Source organism: Drosophila rhopaloa, unplaced genomic scaffold, assembly GCF_018152115.1.
Source record: "Drosophila rhopaloa isolate 14029-0021.01 unplaced genomic scaffold, ASM1815211v1 contig_2, whole genome shotgun sequence".
NCBI lineage: Eukaryota > Metazoa > Arthropoda > Insecta > Diptera > Drosophilidae > Drosophila > Drosophila rhopaloa.
The window spans coordinates 8,435,308-8,454,560 of NW_025335083.1; the positions used below are offsets into that span (position 1 = coordinate 8,435,308).

Here is a 19,253-nt window from a genome sequence, read left to right on the forward strand (position 1 = left end):
TTAGCAATTTTATCAGGTCTTTAGCCTGAAGTAATCATGCCTTTTATAAAATTATATACTTTACAAATGGCAGCGTCACTTTAAAAAAATAAGCTTATATTTTGTTTAAGGAAAAATTACAATTGCAATGTGTAAAGAATTCTTATACTTTGCCATTAATTTATGTACAACGTTTTCTATCATTTTTAACCAGAGTGTGGTATAAATCCCCCTGCGGACTATAAATTTAAAATATGCGAAAAAAAAGAGTGCATTTTTAATGGTTTTGTATACAATGAAATATAAATTCGAAAACAATATTGCTAATTGTAAGCTTTTCAGAATTTCCATAATATGGTCTGGAAATGTTAAAATTACCTTTTCAAAGAAACTATAAATTATGGCCTACCAAGAAATTTCCTCTCTAAGAGCAAAAACCATAAATAATGGCTGATTTTCTATTTAGGAAGTACTCCTTGGTGTATGAGTTCTGCACACCCTTTGCCCGCAGCTGATTAACCCTTCTACCCATGCTCTTCTTTCCCCGATAGGTCATGGGTCTGACCTTCCTGGCGGCGGGCACATCCATTCCGGACTTGATTACCTCGGTGATTGTGGCACGCAAGGGATTCGGCGACATGGCCGTGTCCAGTTCCGTGGGCAGCAACATATTCGACGTGACCGTGGGGTGAGTAGTGGTACCGCCAGTTGGCCTCTAGCCAATCCTCCGTATCTAACTAACTAACGTCGTTGAACACCCATCCTTGCCAGCCTGCCGATCCCGTGGCTGCTGTACGGAATCATCTACGGGGCGCCCGTGGAGGTGAACTCGGTGGGCATGGTCTGCTCCATAACCATCCTGTTTATGATGCTGGTGTTCGTGGTGATGTCGATCGCCTGCTTCCGCTGGCGCATGAACAAGGGGTTGGGCTTCACCATGTTTCTGTTGTATTTTGTCTTTGTCGCCGTGTCGCTGATGTTCGAATACGACCTGATCACTTGCCCCTTTTAAGGGCAAGGGCAAAGACAAAAGTTGGCAACAGTTACCGAGTTAGCCGAGTTACCCGAGTTACCAAGTTACCCGAGCTATCGATCCACCAAGGATGTCCGGATGCCGCCGAGGACGAGACAAGGACCCCGTCTGTCTCACACCCAATTAGCTAAATTATATACAAGCAAATTAATTAATGATTAACAAATGAATTAACAATGGACTAAAGCTAAATAATCGAATTGTTAAACAGACACAGATGCAGACAAACACCGCCACAGAATCACCCACAGATACACACCACTACACACACCATACACACACACACACACACACGTGCGAAAGCGATAGTGAAATAACGAAATCGAATACTTAACGTTAACAAATGCGAGTTAGTTAGTGCCAGCGTTTCTTTTTCGAAAGACATTTACTTTAAAGTGTTTAGCGCAGCTTTTTAACGCAAGCAGACCCCCCCAAACCCCAAACTACCCTTAACTCTATGAATCTATGAATCTTTGCCCCCAAAACTATCGTATCTATCTACGACCTACTACCAAAAACTAGCGAGAAGGAAACACGACAATGGCTTCCCAACCACTACTAACTATCTACCTAACGTTTGGGTTTTAACTACAAGCATAAGAAACCAGCAAAAGTATGTATCTACAAATATATATGATTATCTCGGCACAAGGCACCCTATATACGGTACGATACGATACGATATGATACGATACGATACGATAAAGGAAATCAGCATCCAACCAAGCGATCAGTGCTAATGTTTTGTGTTGAGCTCTTTCGGTTCGATCGATCGATGTCGATCGAGCGGAATGCCTTTCATTTGCGTGCTCTACTAAGATTTCTCCCAAAAGCTTTATCCAGAGCCTATCTAAACTCTATCTAGTTTACGACTTATAAACATAATACTTATATACCCACTCACACGCACACTTACATGGCATACTATATATTGACCTGTATTGATTAAGTGATAATTTGCGTACTTATTGAACAAGCAAACGAACAAATCGAAAACTCTCAAAGTAAGCTACAATTGTACTCGAATTCAAAACAAAATCGAAACGAATGTAGGGCGTACTTTAAACATTTTGCTAAAGCATTTGCCGTGCATCCAGACCAGAGCATTATGATTATCGATTCCAGTCCGATGCTTTTTCTAATTCTTATTCTAGTTATGATTATGATTCTAGTTCTGATCCCGATTCTAGTTCTAATTCTAATTCTGATTCATGTTGGCGTGTAGCAGGAGCAGAGTTTAAATTTAACTTTAAATTGAAGCCATATTTATTATAGACTACTTCAAATCCAAAAACAAAAACTAAGCCTACAAAAATCCAAAAAAAAAAACCTATTTCATATACTTTTTGCTTAATGAAGTCCCCCAAGTACATATATATGAGCATATTAACGTATTTATATATAAACGACATATAAGACGATATTTAACGAAATATGAAACAAAATCAACTTGCTCTCTTTATTTAGAAAGTACGTAACATTTTTCTAAACTAAAAACCCTAAACTCGTAATACCAAGTGGCCGCAAAACCGAAGAAATGCAAATGGAAAAGAAACCCAAATAATTTAACATAAAACGCATACATATATACACCTAAATATAAACATACATACATATATATATATATATATATTTTATATATACCAGAAGATAACTTACTATATATATATGCAACTATACTTAAGTAGGCAATGTATCTAACGGATATCCGACGTTTGCATATGGCTCGCAGTCAAGTTAAGGAAGCGACAGAACAGCACACAGATACAGATACAGATACAAACACACTCGTACACTCAGAACAAAAAGCAATAATTTTTATTACCAGTGAATTAGAGGAGGCTGCAGTGGCATCGCACTATATGCATACTCCTATATGTACGACATGCGATAATCGACACCCAAATCTGTACACTGAAGCCAAGTCAGGTCGGCAGTGGTAACGCATCGGAAATAATTATATATGCATTCACATTCGCAGAATTATATACTGAATCTACTGAGCAATGCGATGTGCAGAATTAACGTAACTAAGTGGCTGCTCTTACACCCCATGGGTGCAGTGCATTCGATTGCACACAGATATGAATATACATAATTAAATAATAATATAATATACGCATGTAGGATATGGACAGGTCAGAGGTCACAACAGCAGAACAGGAGCAGTGCGAGGATTGTCAGGGAACGAGGTGGAGACAATGTATAAATCTCGAAGGACCCACATAGCAGACACCACATCCCTTCATCTGCCCAAGAGTAATCCTTGTACCGATCCAGCGGAGAATTGGCTGAGAACTTCTTAGGGGTTCTCTCAAAGCCTCAAGATGTATACTTTCAACTTATAAATTAAATTGGCTTATTCCGAATATGCATTTTGTATGAATACCAATTTAGGTAGACCAAAAAGAATTAATGAACCTATAATACCCAATTGACTTTCAATTTTATTTTATTGCCTCTACTGTTATATCAAATATATTCCTGCCCCTAAGTTTCTTTAAATTTTAAAATCCCACTTACATTTCTTCAAAATAAAATAAGCCTTTATCTATATTGGCACAGCTACTATACCTCTTTTCTATCTGGTTAGGTCTTTACATTATCTATAACAATTGATTAACTTTCCACTTCTTCCCTAATTTTGTATCTCAGCCACTCCAAGCATTTCTCAATGTAGCTCTTAATTCCAAAAATGGTCGACTTTAGTCCTTCTATATTGATATATACGACCTGGTATCGTATATATCCCAACTAGCAAGCTCACTTCTCACGAGTAGATTGCCTCGGTCGCCAGGCTTTAACAGAGACAACTTCCAAGAACAAACAACAAATTAACTTAAACTTTTATACATGCTGTATGTTAAACTAATGACAACAAAGGATACCAAAAACTAAATCGAATAGAAAAAACCTAAAAAAATATCTTCCAAATTAACTTTAAAACCAAGTCATATTTATTATATAAAAATAAAATACTTGAGAACGAAACACTCACACTTAACTACATCTTATTAGAACCTAACAAGAAAATGGAAAAGCACACCCAGCAATTACTTGTACTGAAGATTTCCCTCTTTCACACACACAAACACACACACTCGCATCTAAGCTATCACACACATATTCAAACATATCGCGCCCACTTTTCTATCTTAAATGGTACAAATCCGAATAAGGGATTTACGATGTCCCGAATGAAAACACACTAACATTGAGAATTGAGAAATTGTTAACGAATTAAGACGTTTGGCTTTGTGATCGAAGCGATTGTAACGTGGAAATTCTCTCATTGTTAACCAAAAAGTTATAGAAAATGCAATAATCGGTATCCCATTGGGCATCTCCCCCTAAATCCTGCCCCATCCATCCCATAAGTCCTTCCAAAATCATTCACCAACGACGCACACACACCACACAAAATTGTCGAGTGGCGTAGAAGTCTCGCTTTAAAGCAACGTAAATAAGAGGAAATATATACAAGAAATATATATATATACAGATATATATATATATATGAAATTGTTATGGTTATAGATTTTTAACAAGTTGAATAATTGCGTAAAAAGTAAAAGTATAACAAAAATACAAAAAAATTGTTGAAACATTAGCAAAAGCGTTCATAAAACATAAACGAAGCGTAAGAATGGAAATAATAATAATAATAACGAAACAGAACAAACCAAATCGAACCGAAAGATATAGTAATGCTATATATACTTTATGAAATATTTAACTATGAAAATAAAAATCATTGTTTGAAATTAAAGTGAAAAAAGTAAACTTACAAAAAAAAAAAGCCCAAAAGAAAACAAATTTTGTGTTTGCTAATTTTGTGTCCTTGACCAAATTTTGAGTTTGCAGAAAAATCAACCGTAAGTATACCCAATTGATTCTTATGTTTTAAACGTAATTGGCATGATTAGATATTCGATGTTCAATGTTCGATGTTTTCAAATGAAATTAGCAAACACAACAAGCACAGACCATTCGGAAGCATTTCTAGATATCTGGCCGTACTAATCACGCTCTCGAGTCAATCACCTATAACAATCGTCTTGATCAAGAAATACCGAAATACCGAATTACCGAATTACCACATAACGTCTACGAGTATAAACGAACGAGCACATAATCATTAATTTCAGCTTTAAATAATCTACGAACTAGACCTAAACCGTATATGGAACACACGGATATTTATTAACTTTTATAAGCCAGTATACGTACCATATAGCGAGTGGTATCCAAGTGGATTACTTTTTTAATACTTAATACGACTACGAATACAAAATAGAACACGTGAAATGCAATGTATGCAATACTTATATTCGATTATACAATATTTAGAGACCGTTTCAAGTTGCGTCCGTTGTTTAGACAGAGAAACACAGCAAACAATAAATTGTCAGTCAGTTGCCAGCGGCTTCGATTTGATTTGAATTTTGATTTGGATTTTGATTACCGAAACCAAACGATTACCGATTAACGACAATGCGAATATGAAGCAAACATGATATGATATATATGAATCCAGTAAAAAGTAATAGTTAACATATTGGTAGACTAATTTAAAGATTTTATAGCGTTTTCAAATTTATAAGTGTATAAACCGGATGCGTTTATTATTTGTAATGCCAGCGATCAGCCGATCGACATCGAATGTCAGCATATATAGCATATATAGCGCGTGAACATATAGCCGTCGTGTGTAATACAGTTATCATTACCCACCAAAGTATATTTTGCGTTGTTGAGTTTCGATCGTTGTACTTTTGAATTTTACCTTACGAGTGTGTATTTTTTCGAAACAAACACCAGCGGACCGATCGATAGTGGCGTGTAATTAATGCAGACGGGTGTGTAATTTTAATAGCGAACAATGAGAGTATTATAATAACAGACATTAATTTTAACAACTGATACGCTTCTAGCACATAAGATTGTACAAATGATTTATACGAATAATACGATAAACCATGAAAAGAAAGCGGAAAAAGAACAAAGTCGGTTCAGATATTCAGTTGACCCAGTCTTTAAACAAAGCCTCTTAGTCATAGAAGGAGTAGTTCCCCTCCCTCCCCAAGATCCCAATCCCCAGCTGATCTCACTATATATCTTTGTGGCGAACCAGAGAGCTCGAATGATGAGTATTTATGGTGGAATACAGCAAGTTATTTACTTTATACAAGTACGTCTAGTTAACGACATTTAGATTTTATACAAAACACACCCAGTCACACGCAGTCATTAGTTCCCCGACCCAAACCGAACCGAACCGAACCCCCCCTTCCCCCAGCAGACTCATCAGTTAACAGAGATCATCAAAATCGAGCGAGGAGTAAAAACAAATCAAATATATAGTCAATTTCTAACGATACATGCAAACATATATGGCTGGCACTCAAGATATATATATAAAACAAAAGTATATGAAGTTATATAAAGCATTTTAAGGATCGTAAACTGGAAAATGAGCAGATAGATCGGGGTGGAAACCACACTTATGTAAATCAAAACGAAGCTATAGCGAATAAACCGAAATGTTAACTAGTTATTTAGGTGAAATATACAACAAACCACACTCAGATGCAGAGGCAGATGCAGATGCAGATACATATACATTTACATCGAACCGTTAACAAGGCTTTGAAAGCTCAGAAAAAGATGAATTACTCAAGCAGACACTCGAACACGACACAAGGACACGAATGTTAACGACGGGTTAAAATCCGTAAAAACCAGAGTTGTAGCAGAGCCGCAGCAAACGAAAAAAGGGCCGTTTAATGAATTTTTGTTATCAACCAAGAAAACAAAACGAAATGCGACTGCAGTAAGCATGTTGCGAAAACGAAAACAAAAACGAAGTTAATGTTCAAACTAACTAATATATAACGAATATTATATAATACAACAAACTTAGACTGTATGTTATTTTCTCAATACAATATCTATAAAAAACAATAAAAACAGATTCAATAAAATGAGTTATCCAATGGCAATGGGTGAGTGTTTTCCATTTAATTTTAAATTTTATCTAAATACCACAACCACAAGCTATATTAATCATTTAATACAAATGTGGACTTTTTTTTTTAATTTATATATTTATACATTTATTTACCTTAAAATTTGTAAACCAATTTAAAAATTTATGTTTATGGTTTTTAGCTAGGACTAATTACATATTTCACCCTAATAAAAGCTCAGAAATGACTTATGTTAAATAATTTAATATTTTTTCCAAAGCAACAATTTAAAAATGTTTAACATATCATACAAAATTCTTAACAAATTATGTTTAAACTTCAAAATTTCCCGCCTATCGTGGCAACGATTTGTTATCGCTCATTTTTGCGTTTCCGACTATGTTTGAGTCGACGGTGAATTTCTAGCCGAGTTACGTACCATTTTCATTAAACATGGATTATCTGGGCACATTTTCGTTTCGCCTTTTTAAAGTGAAACCGCGGGCACACTTCCTTTCCACGCGACCAACAACACAAAAAACGTGTGTTTTGGTTACCAGCGTGTTTTTCTTTAAATAAATCTGCACGAAGCAGATTTCACTTGACGAAAAGGACATTTCTATAAGCCGGCAAAATGAGGCGACCCAAGAAGGTAGGTTTTGACAGGGTAGCTGGATCGTCTAACGATTCTTTGAGGTTTAAGGTTAAGGTTACTTGAGACCCAACAAACCATATGGATATTAATGTTTTTCAACATTTCTAGTACGAATCCGGCGAGGCTACGCAATATATAAGTCGGCGAGCTGCCCTCAGAAAACTTCAGCTCTCCCTGAACGATTTCCGCAGGCTGTGCATCCTGAAGGGCGTTTATCCCAGGGAACCGAAACATAGACGTAGGGCCCAGAAGGGATCCTCGGAAATTAAGGTCCTGTACCACACTAAGGACATACGCTTCCTGCTGCACGAGTCGATTGTGTGGACGCTGCGTGACTACAAGGTATGTTAGCCCCTAGGTTTTGATGAATCCACCAGGTTTAATTACCCTTCCCAATAATATTATACAGATCTTTGCCAAGAAGAGCAATCGTGACCGCGCCATTAAAGATTTCCGCAATCTAAAGCGACGCCTGGCTCTGTTTCCTGAAATCAAACTCGATCACATTGTCAAGGAGCGCTATCCCACCTTCATCGATGCTCTGAAGGACCTGGATGATTGCTTGACCCTGCTCTTCCTGTTCAGCACCTTTCCCTCGCTGCACTTGATTCCCAGGGAGCAGTCCAATCTGTGCCGTCGCCTGACCATCGAGTTTCTGCACTATGTGATCGCCTCCAAGTCGCTGCGCAAGGTCTTCATCTCCATCAAGGGCTACTACTTCCAGGCGGAGATCAAGGGCCAGAAGGTCACCTGGATTGTACCTCACTACTATCCCTTTAAGCCACAGTCCCGCCAGGAGGTGGACTTCAAGGTGATGTCCATCTTTGTTGAGTTCTACACCATTATGCTGGGCTTCACCAACTTCCGGCTGTTCCATAGCCTGAATCTGGCATATCCCCCTCAGTTCCCAAGCAGCGTGCTTCAGGACAGCGAGGAGTCGCTAAAGGACGAGGCCAGCTTCGTCTCCGACCGCATTGCGGCGCTAAACTTCGAGCTGCTGCGCACGGATAAGGTGCAGGAGGACGAGGAGGAGCTGGACATCGACATGGAGTTGCTGGAGCAGGACGGCGACTCGAAGCGCATCATCAAGATGAAACAGGAGGCCCAGGAAGTGTCCCGTCTGCGCACCCTCTTCAAGGGCTTGAAATTCTTTATCAACCGCGAAGTTCCTCGCGAACCCCTGGTCATCCTTATCCGTTCCTTTGGCGGTAAGGTGTCCTGGGATTCGTCTGTCTTCGCTGGCTCTGCCTACGATGAAAGTGATGAGACCATCACCCACCAGATCGTAGACAGGCCCAGCCTGGCCACGCAGTACATCTCGCGTGACTATGTCCAGCCGCAGTGGCTCTTTGATTGCGTTAATCAGCGCCAGCTGCTGCCCACCAACAAGTACTTCCTTGGCGAGAAGCTGCCGCCTCACTTATCGCCATTCGTGGACTCCAAGAGGGATACTTATATTCCGCCCGAGGAGAAGGCTCTTCTGGATCCTTCCCTGATCGAAACTCATGGTAAGATATAGAGTAGAATAAACCAAAAACATTTTAATTAAATACTCCCTTCTTTCACAGCCCAAAGTGACGACGAGTCCGAAGACGAAGCCGAGAAGGAGGAGGAGGAGGCTGTGGATCAGGAGCTGCTCGATGCGCAGCTGCAGCTTGCCTACCAACAGGAAACCGCCGAATACAAGAAGTACGGCGGCCAGGATGGCGTAAACGAAGACGAGGAGGATCCCGAGGATGATGATGAAGAAGACGATGATGAGGAGGAGGAAGAAGAGGTCGACGAGAAGACCAAGCGCCTGCAGCAGGAAAAGCAGAAGATGTCCGTGCAATCGGGCAAGGTACACAAGGTCAACAAGCGTCAGGTGCACAAGGCCGAGGTCGACGAACATCGTTTGCAGGCGCGCATGGTGAAGCCCCGCCACCGCAACCTATTCCGAAAACTCATCCGCGAGAAGCAGACCAAGGAAAAGGAGGAGTGGCTGCTGCGCAAGAAGCGACGAACCATCGAGGCCGGCGAGAAAGAGGCCCGGAAGACGGCCAAGCGGGAGGCGCGCAAAGAGGCGGCGGCCGCTGCTGCCAAGGCTTCCAAGCTGGGCAAATAAGCTGGCAATCGGCTCGGGGGGTTCTGTGTCTTGATTTAGGTTTAAACAATAAACAATGAAAATATAAAATAAAACTAAATGAATTCTATTTTACTCCATAGGTCGTTTCATATTACATTCAAGTATTGTTCATCTTTCTCAATGTAAAAACTTGAAGGTTTCGAAAACCATTTTCAACTTCGATAAAAAATGAGTCTGCTCTTAAAATATCTGAAACAAAAAAAAACCAAAGAAAACGTTCAATGAAGTGAATTTTTTTATTTTACACATTGTTAGGAAGGATTTTATATTTTACAGCATGGGAAAATAATTACATTCTGTATTAACTAGTAGAGTTAAACATAAATGTATGTTTGCAGCGTTTAAATATAATTACAATTTCTTTAAGGTTTAACAATATTAAGTGATTTAGTTCCCTTCTGAAGATGCATAAAATACATTTTATAAACAATTAAAATTTAAATATAATGAAATCCAATATATTTTGGAAGCATACTTTTGAAAACTCTATTTCGCATTCTAAGAATAATTAAACAATAAATTTATGTGCTTAGGGAGAGGGATACAATAAAGGCGGCTGTCAACAGCAACTCAATTTCTTTAAAGGGATAAATCAAGCAATAAATCATTTTTTATCAAAGCTTTCAATAATTGTGGCCATTTCAATGAACACAAGGTATAGAACATTATTTTTTAAGTGGCTCTTTTCAGTCCAGAAAATGGTGGGATTCTGACTAAGAATTTCTAGGCCCAGCCACTGGAAAACTTATAGAATTATTTGTGTGTATATCGTATCGAATTAGCACTATGTATATTGTATATGCCCTGACGCAGTCCAAGTCTGTCGTGGTTCCTATTAGTCTACTTGTATATCGATCGCTAGTTGAGTTCCTAAGTCAATTATTTCCGTTAACAAATGCCAAGATTCCATCAAGCTTCTATTGTGACTAAATCCTATTTATCAACCTAGTCGCTATCGCTATCCGCCCCGCCCGCCGCCCCCTCTTCGTCATCATCATCATCGCTATCTTCTAGTTCTGGCATCGGGAAACGAAGTAGGGCCGCAATTCCAGTCAGTTGAGCAAGTTCTGTAAACAAGAGATTGGGATTATTCAGTAGACTTTGTAATAAATATAATTAAAATAAGTAAAAATTGCAAAACTGAGCTGATTTCTGTTATCTGAACGTTGAAAACCAGAATATCAAGTAAACTACAAAGATTAAAGCCATCACAGCTTGATGTGAGACAACTCTCAATCTCAGAACTGCAGTAGCCCATGCAACTTTTGCATTTTTTGCCCATGTTGTGGGCGTTTCTGTTGTCCAATCTCAAGGCTCACCGGTTGTTCTAGGCCATGACTCACCGAGTGAACTTCACATTCATCTCGGCCAGAGTGAACATTACAAATTCATGGGTTTGCCCAATTACCTCGGGATTAATGCAGGTTCTGTATCAAGGCAAAACCATTTGTATACTCAAGTACCGCGTTGCCAGGCCTCTTTATCTGTTAAATTTGGTTTTGTTTACAGAAGTCGCTTCAATGTTTGTATACTTATGTAATTTAAAGCTGATTAAAATACTCAGCGGGCTACAATTCTCACTAAATACTTGCTAGGAGATAAGAATGGGAAGTAATTCAGAAAGAAAGAAGCAAAATTCGATAAGGAGAGATCGTTACAACTAATCTGTTGCAAAAGCTACAAAGTCTGGGGGGATCTATTTTGGAACCCCAACGACCCATTTTCGAGCCGAAAATGAAAATCTTGCCAAGTCGCGAGACTAAAACAACTCAAAAAAGAAACTCGAAGAAAGAATCACATCTTGTGAGTCACCTGCGAATGGCTATTTAAAGCATTTAAGCACTTTACGACCCAAAAATATTTGCAATATGTAAATGCAATATTAATTAATTCTTATTTGCATACGAAAATGAAAACGAAAGTTCCCGTACGAATGAGATAGCAAAAACTACTTGGCAGCCTTTCAATTCAGTTTGATGATGTGTTTTTGCTCATCTCGCAATGGACTTTGTAATGTGGGAGACCCCTCCAAGAAACACAAATATGCAAGCACATATATACAATATTTGTTACGGGTAGAGGCACTGCATCGGGGGACTTAAAAATAAAGCATAGAAATGGACAAAGGTGGAACAAGTGTGATGTAAAGCATTTTCAGCTGGAGATGATCTATTTTTGTCCTAGAAGGGCAGTTGCTTCTCGTTCTATGAGTCATTGCGAGTTTCTCTTCTAAATAGGAGATGAAGAAGTTCTCGAGTTCTTCTAAAAAGACACAAGATTAAAAGGTGATTTCCAAGTTTTTCTGTTCTTTGTTAAGTACATAATATATGTTGTGATCTTTACATATTTAACTGTCAGAAAGTCATTGTTCTACAATTTAAGTTAACTATAAGTGTGTTTGTGAACCTAATTAATTGATTAAAGAAGTTTTTCTCGGCACTTCATGTAGAGTAAAATACCAACCGTTGATATTTACGTTTAGGTTTATATTTAAAAGATCTTTATAGATATTCAAGTTATATATTGGGGAATGATACTCACGTTCTCCTGAGATGTGCATACTGGAGAAGATTTTCACTTCGCCTCCGGCATCCCGAACCGATTCAACCAGATTTACATACTCCTTCCTAAGGTTGACGTCTTGGCATCTGCAAAGGTGACAAAAGTTTAGATTAGGAATGCAAATTTATTCGCAAATAGAACAGAAACCTTGGGAATTCATTCCCAACACAAATATGATTCGGTCCTATCAATTAATATGTCCATTTATCACCCATATACGGATGTAGGTGCCCGTATCTATTGCACTTTCGCATTCCACGACCGGACCGGTATAAATGGCGCATAGCAAAGTGCTGGATCATGGCACATGATGGGCATAATCCGCCTTGAATAAGGTGTCAAGTTTAACTGGAAATAGTGGGTTCACCTCGTCACCCACCCCAGCAAAGGGGCCATCACACAATATACTTAGACCCCGGTCGCGATTTGCATTTCAGATTCACAGAGAGCATGAAGTCACTTGTCGAGCAATGAAAGTGCGACCCCGCATTAAAACTTGGTGCAGTTCAAAAACCCCAGCGAAATGCTAATGTCCAATGACGAACATTTGCAGGTAAGAAAGTAAGAAGCAAAAGAAATTCAAATGAAAACCATACAAAAAATGTAATTTCAATTATCATTTTTATTGACGACGACAACAAACCGCTTTTTGTTTGCGAAGAGAGAGTGTCGATTGTTTTGCGAAGAGAGAGTGTCGATCGGAGTAGCCCGCATGTGGAGGGTATTTCGAATGCGATCCACAGCACGTGCAGAGCAGGAGAGCGTGTCGCGGGAGAGAGCGGCTGTCTTGGCTGCGAAGAATTAGTTGCAAAGCGGCTTTCTTGCGGGGAACATCGAGCAATTCGAGGAACGGAGACCGAAACAAACCGGAGAAGATTGCCACGCGAAAAGAAAAATTGGTGCTAAGACCCCGCTAAAACAAAAAGTACAAAACATCCCCATCAAAACCGCAAAACTGCAGCAACATCAGAAAGAGAAAAGTGCACAAAACACGCATAAAAAAGATACAAAGGTGCGTTCGCCCGACACAAGAGTGAAAGTTGAAAAGTGTTTTTTTTGTATCTATAACTAAAATGCTGCCTAATGCAGACCAAATCCCTCAGGCATTTTAAAGTCTCGCTGACAGTTTAGTTAAATTGGTTATCCCCGCTGACTCAGCAGAAGGCAATGCAGATACAGCAGCAACAGATACAATATTATCTGTTACCTGTGAGTAGATACTTTTTACTCATCCGCAAACCGCAAACTGCGATGAACTGTGAGCCATTGTTGTAGATGCTGTTGCTGCTGCTGCTGTACCTGCAATTTCGGCCGCTACTCATGTTGCCGAGTGGCTGCAATTGTTGCTGCCGCTGCGTGACAATGATTGCACAATGAAATCAATTGTTATAATGGAATTAGCGTGCACGAGGCCGAACACAGCCGTGAATTGTCAGCCAGAAAGAGAGAGCGGGCGAAAGAAAGAAAGATTGTGGCGGGGAAAGTGGGGCTAAGAGCGCCGCAAGATATCAGTAAGTGCGCGTAAAAATGTGTAATTAAAAGTGCGAGGAGGGGCGGGTAGAGTATAACTGAACTTGACTCAAACTGCGAAGCACCCAATTCAATGTGCTCTGAATACGTTATAAAATACCAAAATCCCATTCATATTATGAAAACATTTCATAACAATAAGTGTTCAATTAATAAAACTTAAAAATATTCCTCTCAGCAAGCAAGGTTTCATTCCATTAATAAGTTGCCTTGGATTTACTCCCCATTTTGTGAGATCATTTAAGATCAACCTTTACGGCAACGCCTTGCTTTTAAAATACTTATTGGTGTGATCATTTAGAAAAGCAGCCAACTCATTGCTTACCCCATCAGTTGACCAAACAAAACCCAACCCGAATACAAAATCAAGGTGGAAAACCCTTAAAGCAAAAATCCAATAAAGGTGATTCAGAAATGCCGTATTCAGTAAGCATTTCGCCCATTAAGGGTTTCAATATCGTTCATTTCGACAAGCCCTTTCACTTCTTGCTCAATGGAGGCAACCTTAAACTTTTCCATCTCCCTCTCTCTTTTCCATTTGCTTTCACAATACAAATATGTATATGTAAAATATAAACAATTGTCTTTCGAAACAATATTTACAAGCGTGGCCAGCTGTGACAAAAAAAAATCAACAGAAACCGCTTAAAGGGGGCACGTTTTTGATGCACAAGACATGTTGCAAAACGAAGCAAAGAGGGACTAGAAAAACTGGTTGGACACATGAATAATATGTGAAAAACAAAATCTATAGGATAGGAAACGAGAATCGGTTGAAGGGGACAAACGCTAAGTGCATTCGAGCAGCAGAAGAACCTGATAAGTTGGCTAAAGTGGATCATGTTATGGCCTGTGGAATCTATCGAGAGTTGAGGCTGAGGGCCAAAAAATGTAAAGAGGGAGCTGTGCCGAATCGAGAGTGTCCGCTTCAAAAGTTGCCCGCCAAGTGATCCATAAACGGAGCGATTAAATAAATTAAAATTCTTTATTTGCTGTTTATTGCTGCGGCTGCTGTCTCTCTTTTTCTCCCCCTCGATTTCTCTATCTCTCGCCCACAGCGGGTTCTAATAATTAACACAAGAAATGGCTCACTGAGCGCTGAGGGATTTAATTCCACATGGTTTTAAATCGTACATAGTACCCAGCTTATTTACATCAAAATTTAGTTCAGTCTTTGTCATTTGCTAATCGAAACTCGTCTGGCGAAAACAGCTCTGAAAAGTCCCAAAACAGAGCACGCAAATGTAGCTCGGAAATCGACCATGAATATGAACGGATACGGATTAAATGGGTGAGGGACGAATCAAAGCTGATAACAAAGGACAGGGAGAAAGCTAAACCAACACCTTTGTATTCAGATATAATTAACTTTCTGTTGAATCACTTATCTAAAACATTCATGAAAATGGTTCTACATAGTTCTTAAAATTTGGTTTACTGATAAGAAATATTTTTGTAGTGACCAAATTCAAGCTTATAATAGTGACACACTCTTAAATAAAATGATTTCATTATTTATATAAGTGACTTAAGTGTATAGTCAGATATTTTAATAGTACGAGTTCAAAATACATATACGTGACTTCATTTGAAATACCTAATTGAGTCTTATACTGGCCAATAGTTTTCTAAGCAATAGAGAAGCATATTTAAGATGGGCTGAATATAAAGAATTCCAATTCAAAACAACTTGTACCGTGGGATTATCTGCCCAAATTTCAACTCCACTTGACTGTACTTAAACATATCTCTCCACTCTAGTTCCTATTTAAGTGCCGGCCACTTAACACCGTCGAATTAAATCGAATCGAATCAAGCGGATCCAAGATGCTCACCAGACAGCCCGACTACACCATCTCCGAACTGGGCCATCCCATACACCAGTGGCCGGATTCGACCCTGTGCGAGTCCCTCAAGAAACTGGACCATAAAAAGTTGCCAAGTTCCCCGCCTTCACCTCATCGCCTCCTGCCACTGAGGGAAACCCTGGACGATTATTTCAAGCGATTGACGATGAGGAGCAGAGAAGACTTAGCAGAGGATCCCATTTACCAGCAGAAACAGCGGAAGAATCAGTGGAACGAGCAGCAGCAAAGACGGTAAATCAAATGGAAAACTTAAGCAAACGTTTAATAACATTTCCCCATCTTGTTTCTCTTTGCACAATGGCCAAACCATCAACAGCAATCTAAAATGTCGAGATAAAGGCGAGTTCAGAGCAACAACAACGACGATAGCGACGACCTGCGATCTAAACAATTTTTGAGATTGGAACAAGGGGGAAGAATACGTATGGGGTAGCAACCTAAGCGGACTGATTAAATGTGCTAAAATAAAATCACCTTTTGCCTAGAACATTAAGTACATTAAATGTTAAGTAAAGAAAAAACCTATAACACTTTATTCTAATTTAATTGCCAGCCACGCAGTTAGCATACGAAAAGATTTTCAAATGGAATTTCAACGGCCCATTAAAATGTAAACAAAATGCGGAGAAGAGTAGTGAATAGAACAGAGCAAAACAGACTGGCAGCCAAAAATGGCGGGGAGACATTGGGGTAACCTTGATCATGAGCACGTCGTCGCGGGGCCAACAAATTAATGATTGGACGTGCTTTCTTTAAATGGCTAAACGCGTGCGATCGAAGCAGATCTGAATTCGCAGAGGAAGAAATTGCGATCATCTTATACTCATGGAATCCAAAGTTGATCATGGAGCGGATGGCGAAACCGAGAAACGGATGGCGAAACGGTGGAATGGCAGTCTATACATCTTAACAAGTGAAGATTGTGACTTGTCCAGAGTTATCTTTACATTTAAGACCTAACAAATTAAATTCGTTCAGCTGTCGCGACACAAAAAAAGGTTTGCGAAGTAAAGTATTATCTCAAATTAAAATGAATTGATAAAAACAAACTCTTACTTAAATGTTCTTATTAGTGAACTTTTGTACGAATTGTCCTTAGCTTTAGTTTGAAAAGTTACTGATGCTTTTAGGAAGACATTCTAAAAACATTTTTCGAATTAAAAAATTTTTTCCATTTAATACACGTTTTGACAAAAGGAAACGTTTATCGGCAGTTTTCTTGATTTCTAAAAATGAAAAAACTAGTGTTTTTTTCTAAATTTGAACTAAAATCTCGGTCTTATGCTGATACTATATGTAATGTCGAAATAAGAATAAATAAATAAAAGAAATTGAATAAAGATTCAAGAATAACAACATCATACGCAGTTCAATTCTGTTCATATAAAAATTAATTAAAAACCTAATTTGCAAGTATAGCAAACCAATAAAAAAACAATTGATGAGATAATGAAATTGATTGCTCTTTCTGAGATTTTCTTAATTGCCCCAATATTAGTATTCGCTCCGGCACCTAAAGCAGACTGGTGACATATGTTCCATATGGCGACATAAGCACACCAATTGTCATCGCACTCTCTTTCCGCTTTTGAAAGTTTAAGGTTTTTGCTTATACTTGCTATCGTGCTCTTGATCTCTCCGCTTGATTGGGCTTAATGTGTGCTCAGCTGGGAGCTAAGTATTTATATCTCTGCTCAGCCGAGTGGAACTCACCGAAAGAGGTTGTCCGAGATGAGTAGCGTTTCAATGGCCTGGGACTCGGCGGCTTGGAGGACGTGCTTCTTGCCGTAGAAAGCCTTTGCTGGCTCACATTGCAGCAGCATGTAGAATTGTTCCAGGGCCTTGACCTCGCCAGCAGCTTTGGTGTCGGACATCTTGGCCAGCACGGCGGGATCCTGGAGAACCTCTGCGGATACAAATGCCTATAATACCAGATCACGATTAGGGATAAATTATGAGCTCACCCTTCAGGGAGTGCTTGAATCCTGACGAGGCGTGCACCAGCATGAACTTGCTCTTGTTGTCCAATAGAATCTTGTAGTCCATCTTGACTGCTTGTTGGAACATGTAGTCGTAAAACTGATCCCGCACAAATCCCGGCGAGGCAATCAGCACGCACTTCACCACATCGAAATTGACGTGCCTCAGGATGCTCTGCATGACCTGCTCGTAGAACTTGGCCAGTCCCTTCTCGTGCTGCTGGACGCTGCCCTTACGCTTGCGCGGAATAGAGACCTCGATCTTGCTCCGCACCAACGTCATGCTGGCGGTGATCAGGCATACGTGGGCCAGTCCCTCCTGCATCACCACGGCGGCCACATCCGCCGACTGTGTGGGATCGCAGGCCATCTCGATGCGCTCCAGGGCGATGGTGTCCCACTCCGGTTTGCGCAGCTCGAACTTGCGGTTCAGCTCCAAGTCGAGGGTGTGATAGGCGCCCATTTTGACGTACTGGTTCTCCTCGATGTTCCGTCCCTTTAACCGCAGCACACAGGCCTGCGTATCGAAGTCGATGCTCTCCACGGCGATGGTTAGAGTGGTGCGCACCCGACTGCTGGTGGACGAGCCCGTGGCCGTCTCATTCTGCACCTTGCGAATGGTGGTGCTGCGTACACTGTCGCCCTCGGCTATCAAATTGTAGGCGTGCCACATGTCCTCCGACTCCTCGGGCATCAGGGTCACATTTCTGTGGGTTTTTAAATTAGGGGAAAGTTCATAGAAGGTCAACTCCCAAGTCGATTCACTCACCCCTGCATGCCCTTGTCCACGTATTTGCCCAGCAGCTTCATCCCGTCGTGTTGCTGGTCAGGATTTCGTTTTCGTTTCGTTGGCAGGTGCTGTCTCTATCTCGAGTGCTTTGATTCCCCGCGCCGCTTGTCACTTGCATCCAGATTTCAGAGATTCCCTCGGTCCACAAAGGCGGCGGTGCATCGTTGTCATTGGGTCCACGCAGTTGCTGAGTTCACACGGCTGATCGGATCGGCAGGATGGTTATTCTGATGGTGGTGGGCAGTGGAATCGGCGGACAGTGACATTCACACGGGACTCCACGGGGCGAGCAGTGCTGCGCGGCTAGCGGGTTTCACGCCAAATTGGCGATCTATGAGGTTGATGAACCGCTATTCTTATCAAATTAAATTAAATAGATATGCAAACGTAAAGAGATGAAAAAAAATGTAACACTCAAGAATGGTTATTAATACAAGTTCAAAGTATTTTACAGAGATTTGAACTACTTTTCTGACAACTGAAAACCGAGTTTTCAAATATAAACCAATTGGCTAGCAGTAAGATTAGTAAAAATATGTTATCAATAGATTTTCATGTTATCAATAGATTTTCATAATGACTTCAAAATTTTAGGAATGTAATTTATAGAAATAGACTTGTTTAATGACACATTTAGAATACATTTCTAGAACTTCTGAAGTTCGTTATATTAAAATCAGCTCTTCTCCTTGCAGACTAGCCAGCACTGTCGAATGACAAGCTGGCAGTATTTATTGGTATTTTCAAGTACAGATTCCTGTGG

At 39.9% G+C, this 19,253-nt stretch overlaps 4 protein-coding genes across 11 annotated transcripts in view; 3 read left to right on the forward strand and 1 right to left on the reverse strand.

Moving 5' to 3' along the window:
* LOC108042881 (sodium/potassium/calcium exchanger Nckx30C) overlaps nt 1-7,014 on the forward strand; it is a 36,595-nt gene extending 29,581 nt beyond the window's left edge. For all 7 annotated transcript variants that reach the window (XM_017121359.2, XM_017121362.2, XM_017121360.2 and 4 more), the window contains 2 exons: nt 531-667; nt 751-7,014. In XM_017121359.2, coding sequence (XP_016976848.1) covers nt 531-667; nt 751-991 — 378 coding nt within the window. In that variant the 3' untranslated portion in view covers nt 992-7,014. The remainder of the gene's footprint in view (nt 1-530; nt 668-750) is intronic.
* A 467-nt stretch (nt 7,015-7,481) lies between these two features.
* On the forward strand, nt 7,482-9,814 carry LOC108042889 (pescadillo homolog). The gene is made up of 4 exons (XM_017121376.2): nt 7,482-7,633; nt 7,745-7,978; nt 8,046-9,144; nt 9,205-9,814. Exons 1-4 carry the CDS (start codon nt 7,616-7,618, stop codon nt 9,738-9,740), a joined length of 1,887 nt encoding a protein of 628 aa, XP_016976865.1. The 5' UTR covers nt 7,482-7,615; the 3' UTR covers nt 9,741-9,814.
* A 164-nt stretch (nt 9,815-9,978) lies between these two features.
* Nucleotides 9,979-18,795, reverse strand: LOC108042890 (protein pelota). Its single transcript, XM_017121377.2, has 5 exons — nt 18,470-18,795; nt 17,686-18,407; nt 17,435-17,627; nt 12,303-12,409; nt 9,979-10,828 (listed from the first exon to the last, which is right to left on the reverse strand). Exons 1-5 carry the CDS (start codon nt 18,508-18,510, stop codon nt 10,707-10,709), a joined length of 1,185 nt encoding a protein of 394 aa, XP_016976866.1. The 5' UTR covers nt 18,511-18,795; the 3' UTR covers nt 9,979-10,706.
* LOC108042891 lies at nt 13,114-16,367 on the forward strand. Of its 2 annotated transcripts, none has more exons than XM_017121379.2 (3): nt 13,114-13,335; nt 15,615-15,952; nt 16,038-16,367. In XM_017121379.2, the coding sequence occupies exons 2-3, from the start codon at nt 15,681-15,683 to the stop codon at nt 16,117-16,119; spliced, it is 354 nt and encodes a 117-aa protein (XP_016976868.1). In that variant the 5' UTR covers nt 13,114-13,335; nt 15,615-15,680; the 3' UTR covers nt 16,120-16,367. The 2 variants fall into 2 exon arrangements, with proteins under 2 accessions (XP_016976868.1, XP_016976869.1); XM_017121380.2 differs by lacking the exon at nt 13,114-13,335 and adding an exon at nt 15,016-15,144.
* Nucleotides 18,796-19,253: the final 458 nt, after the last annotated feature.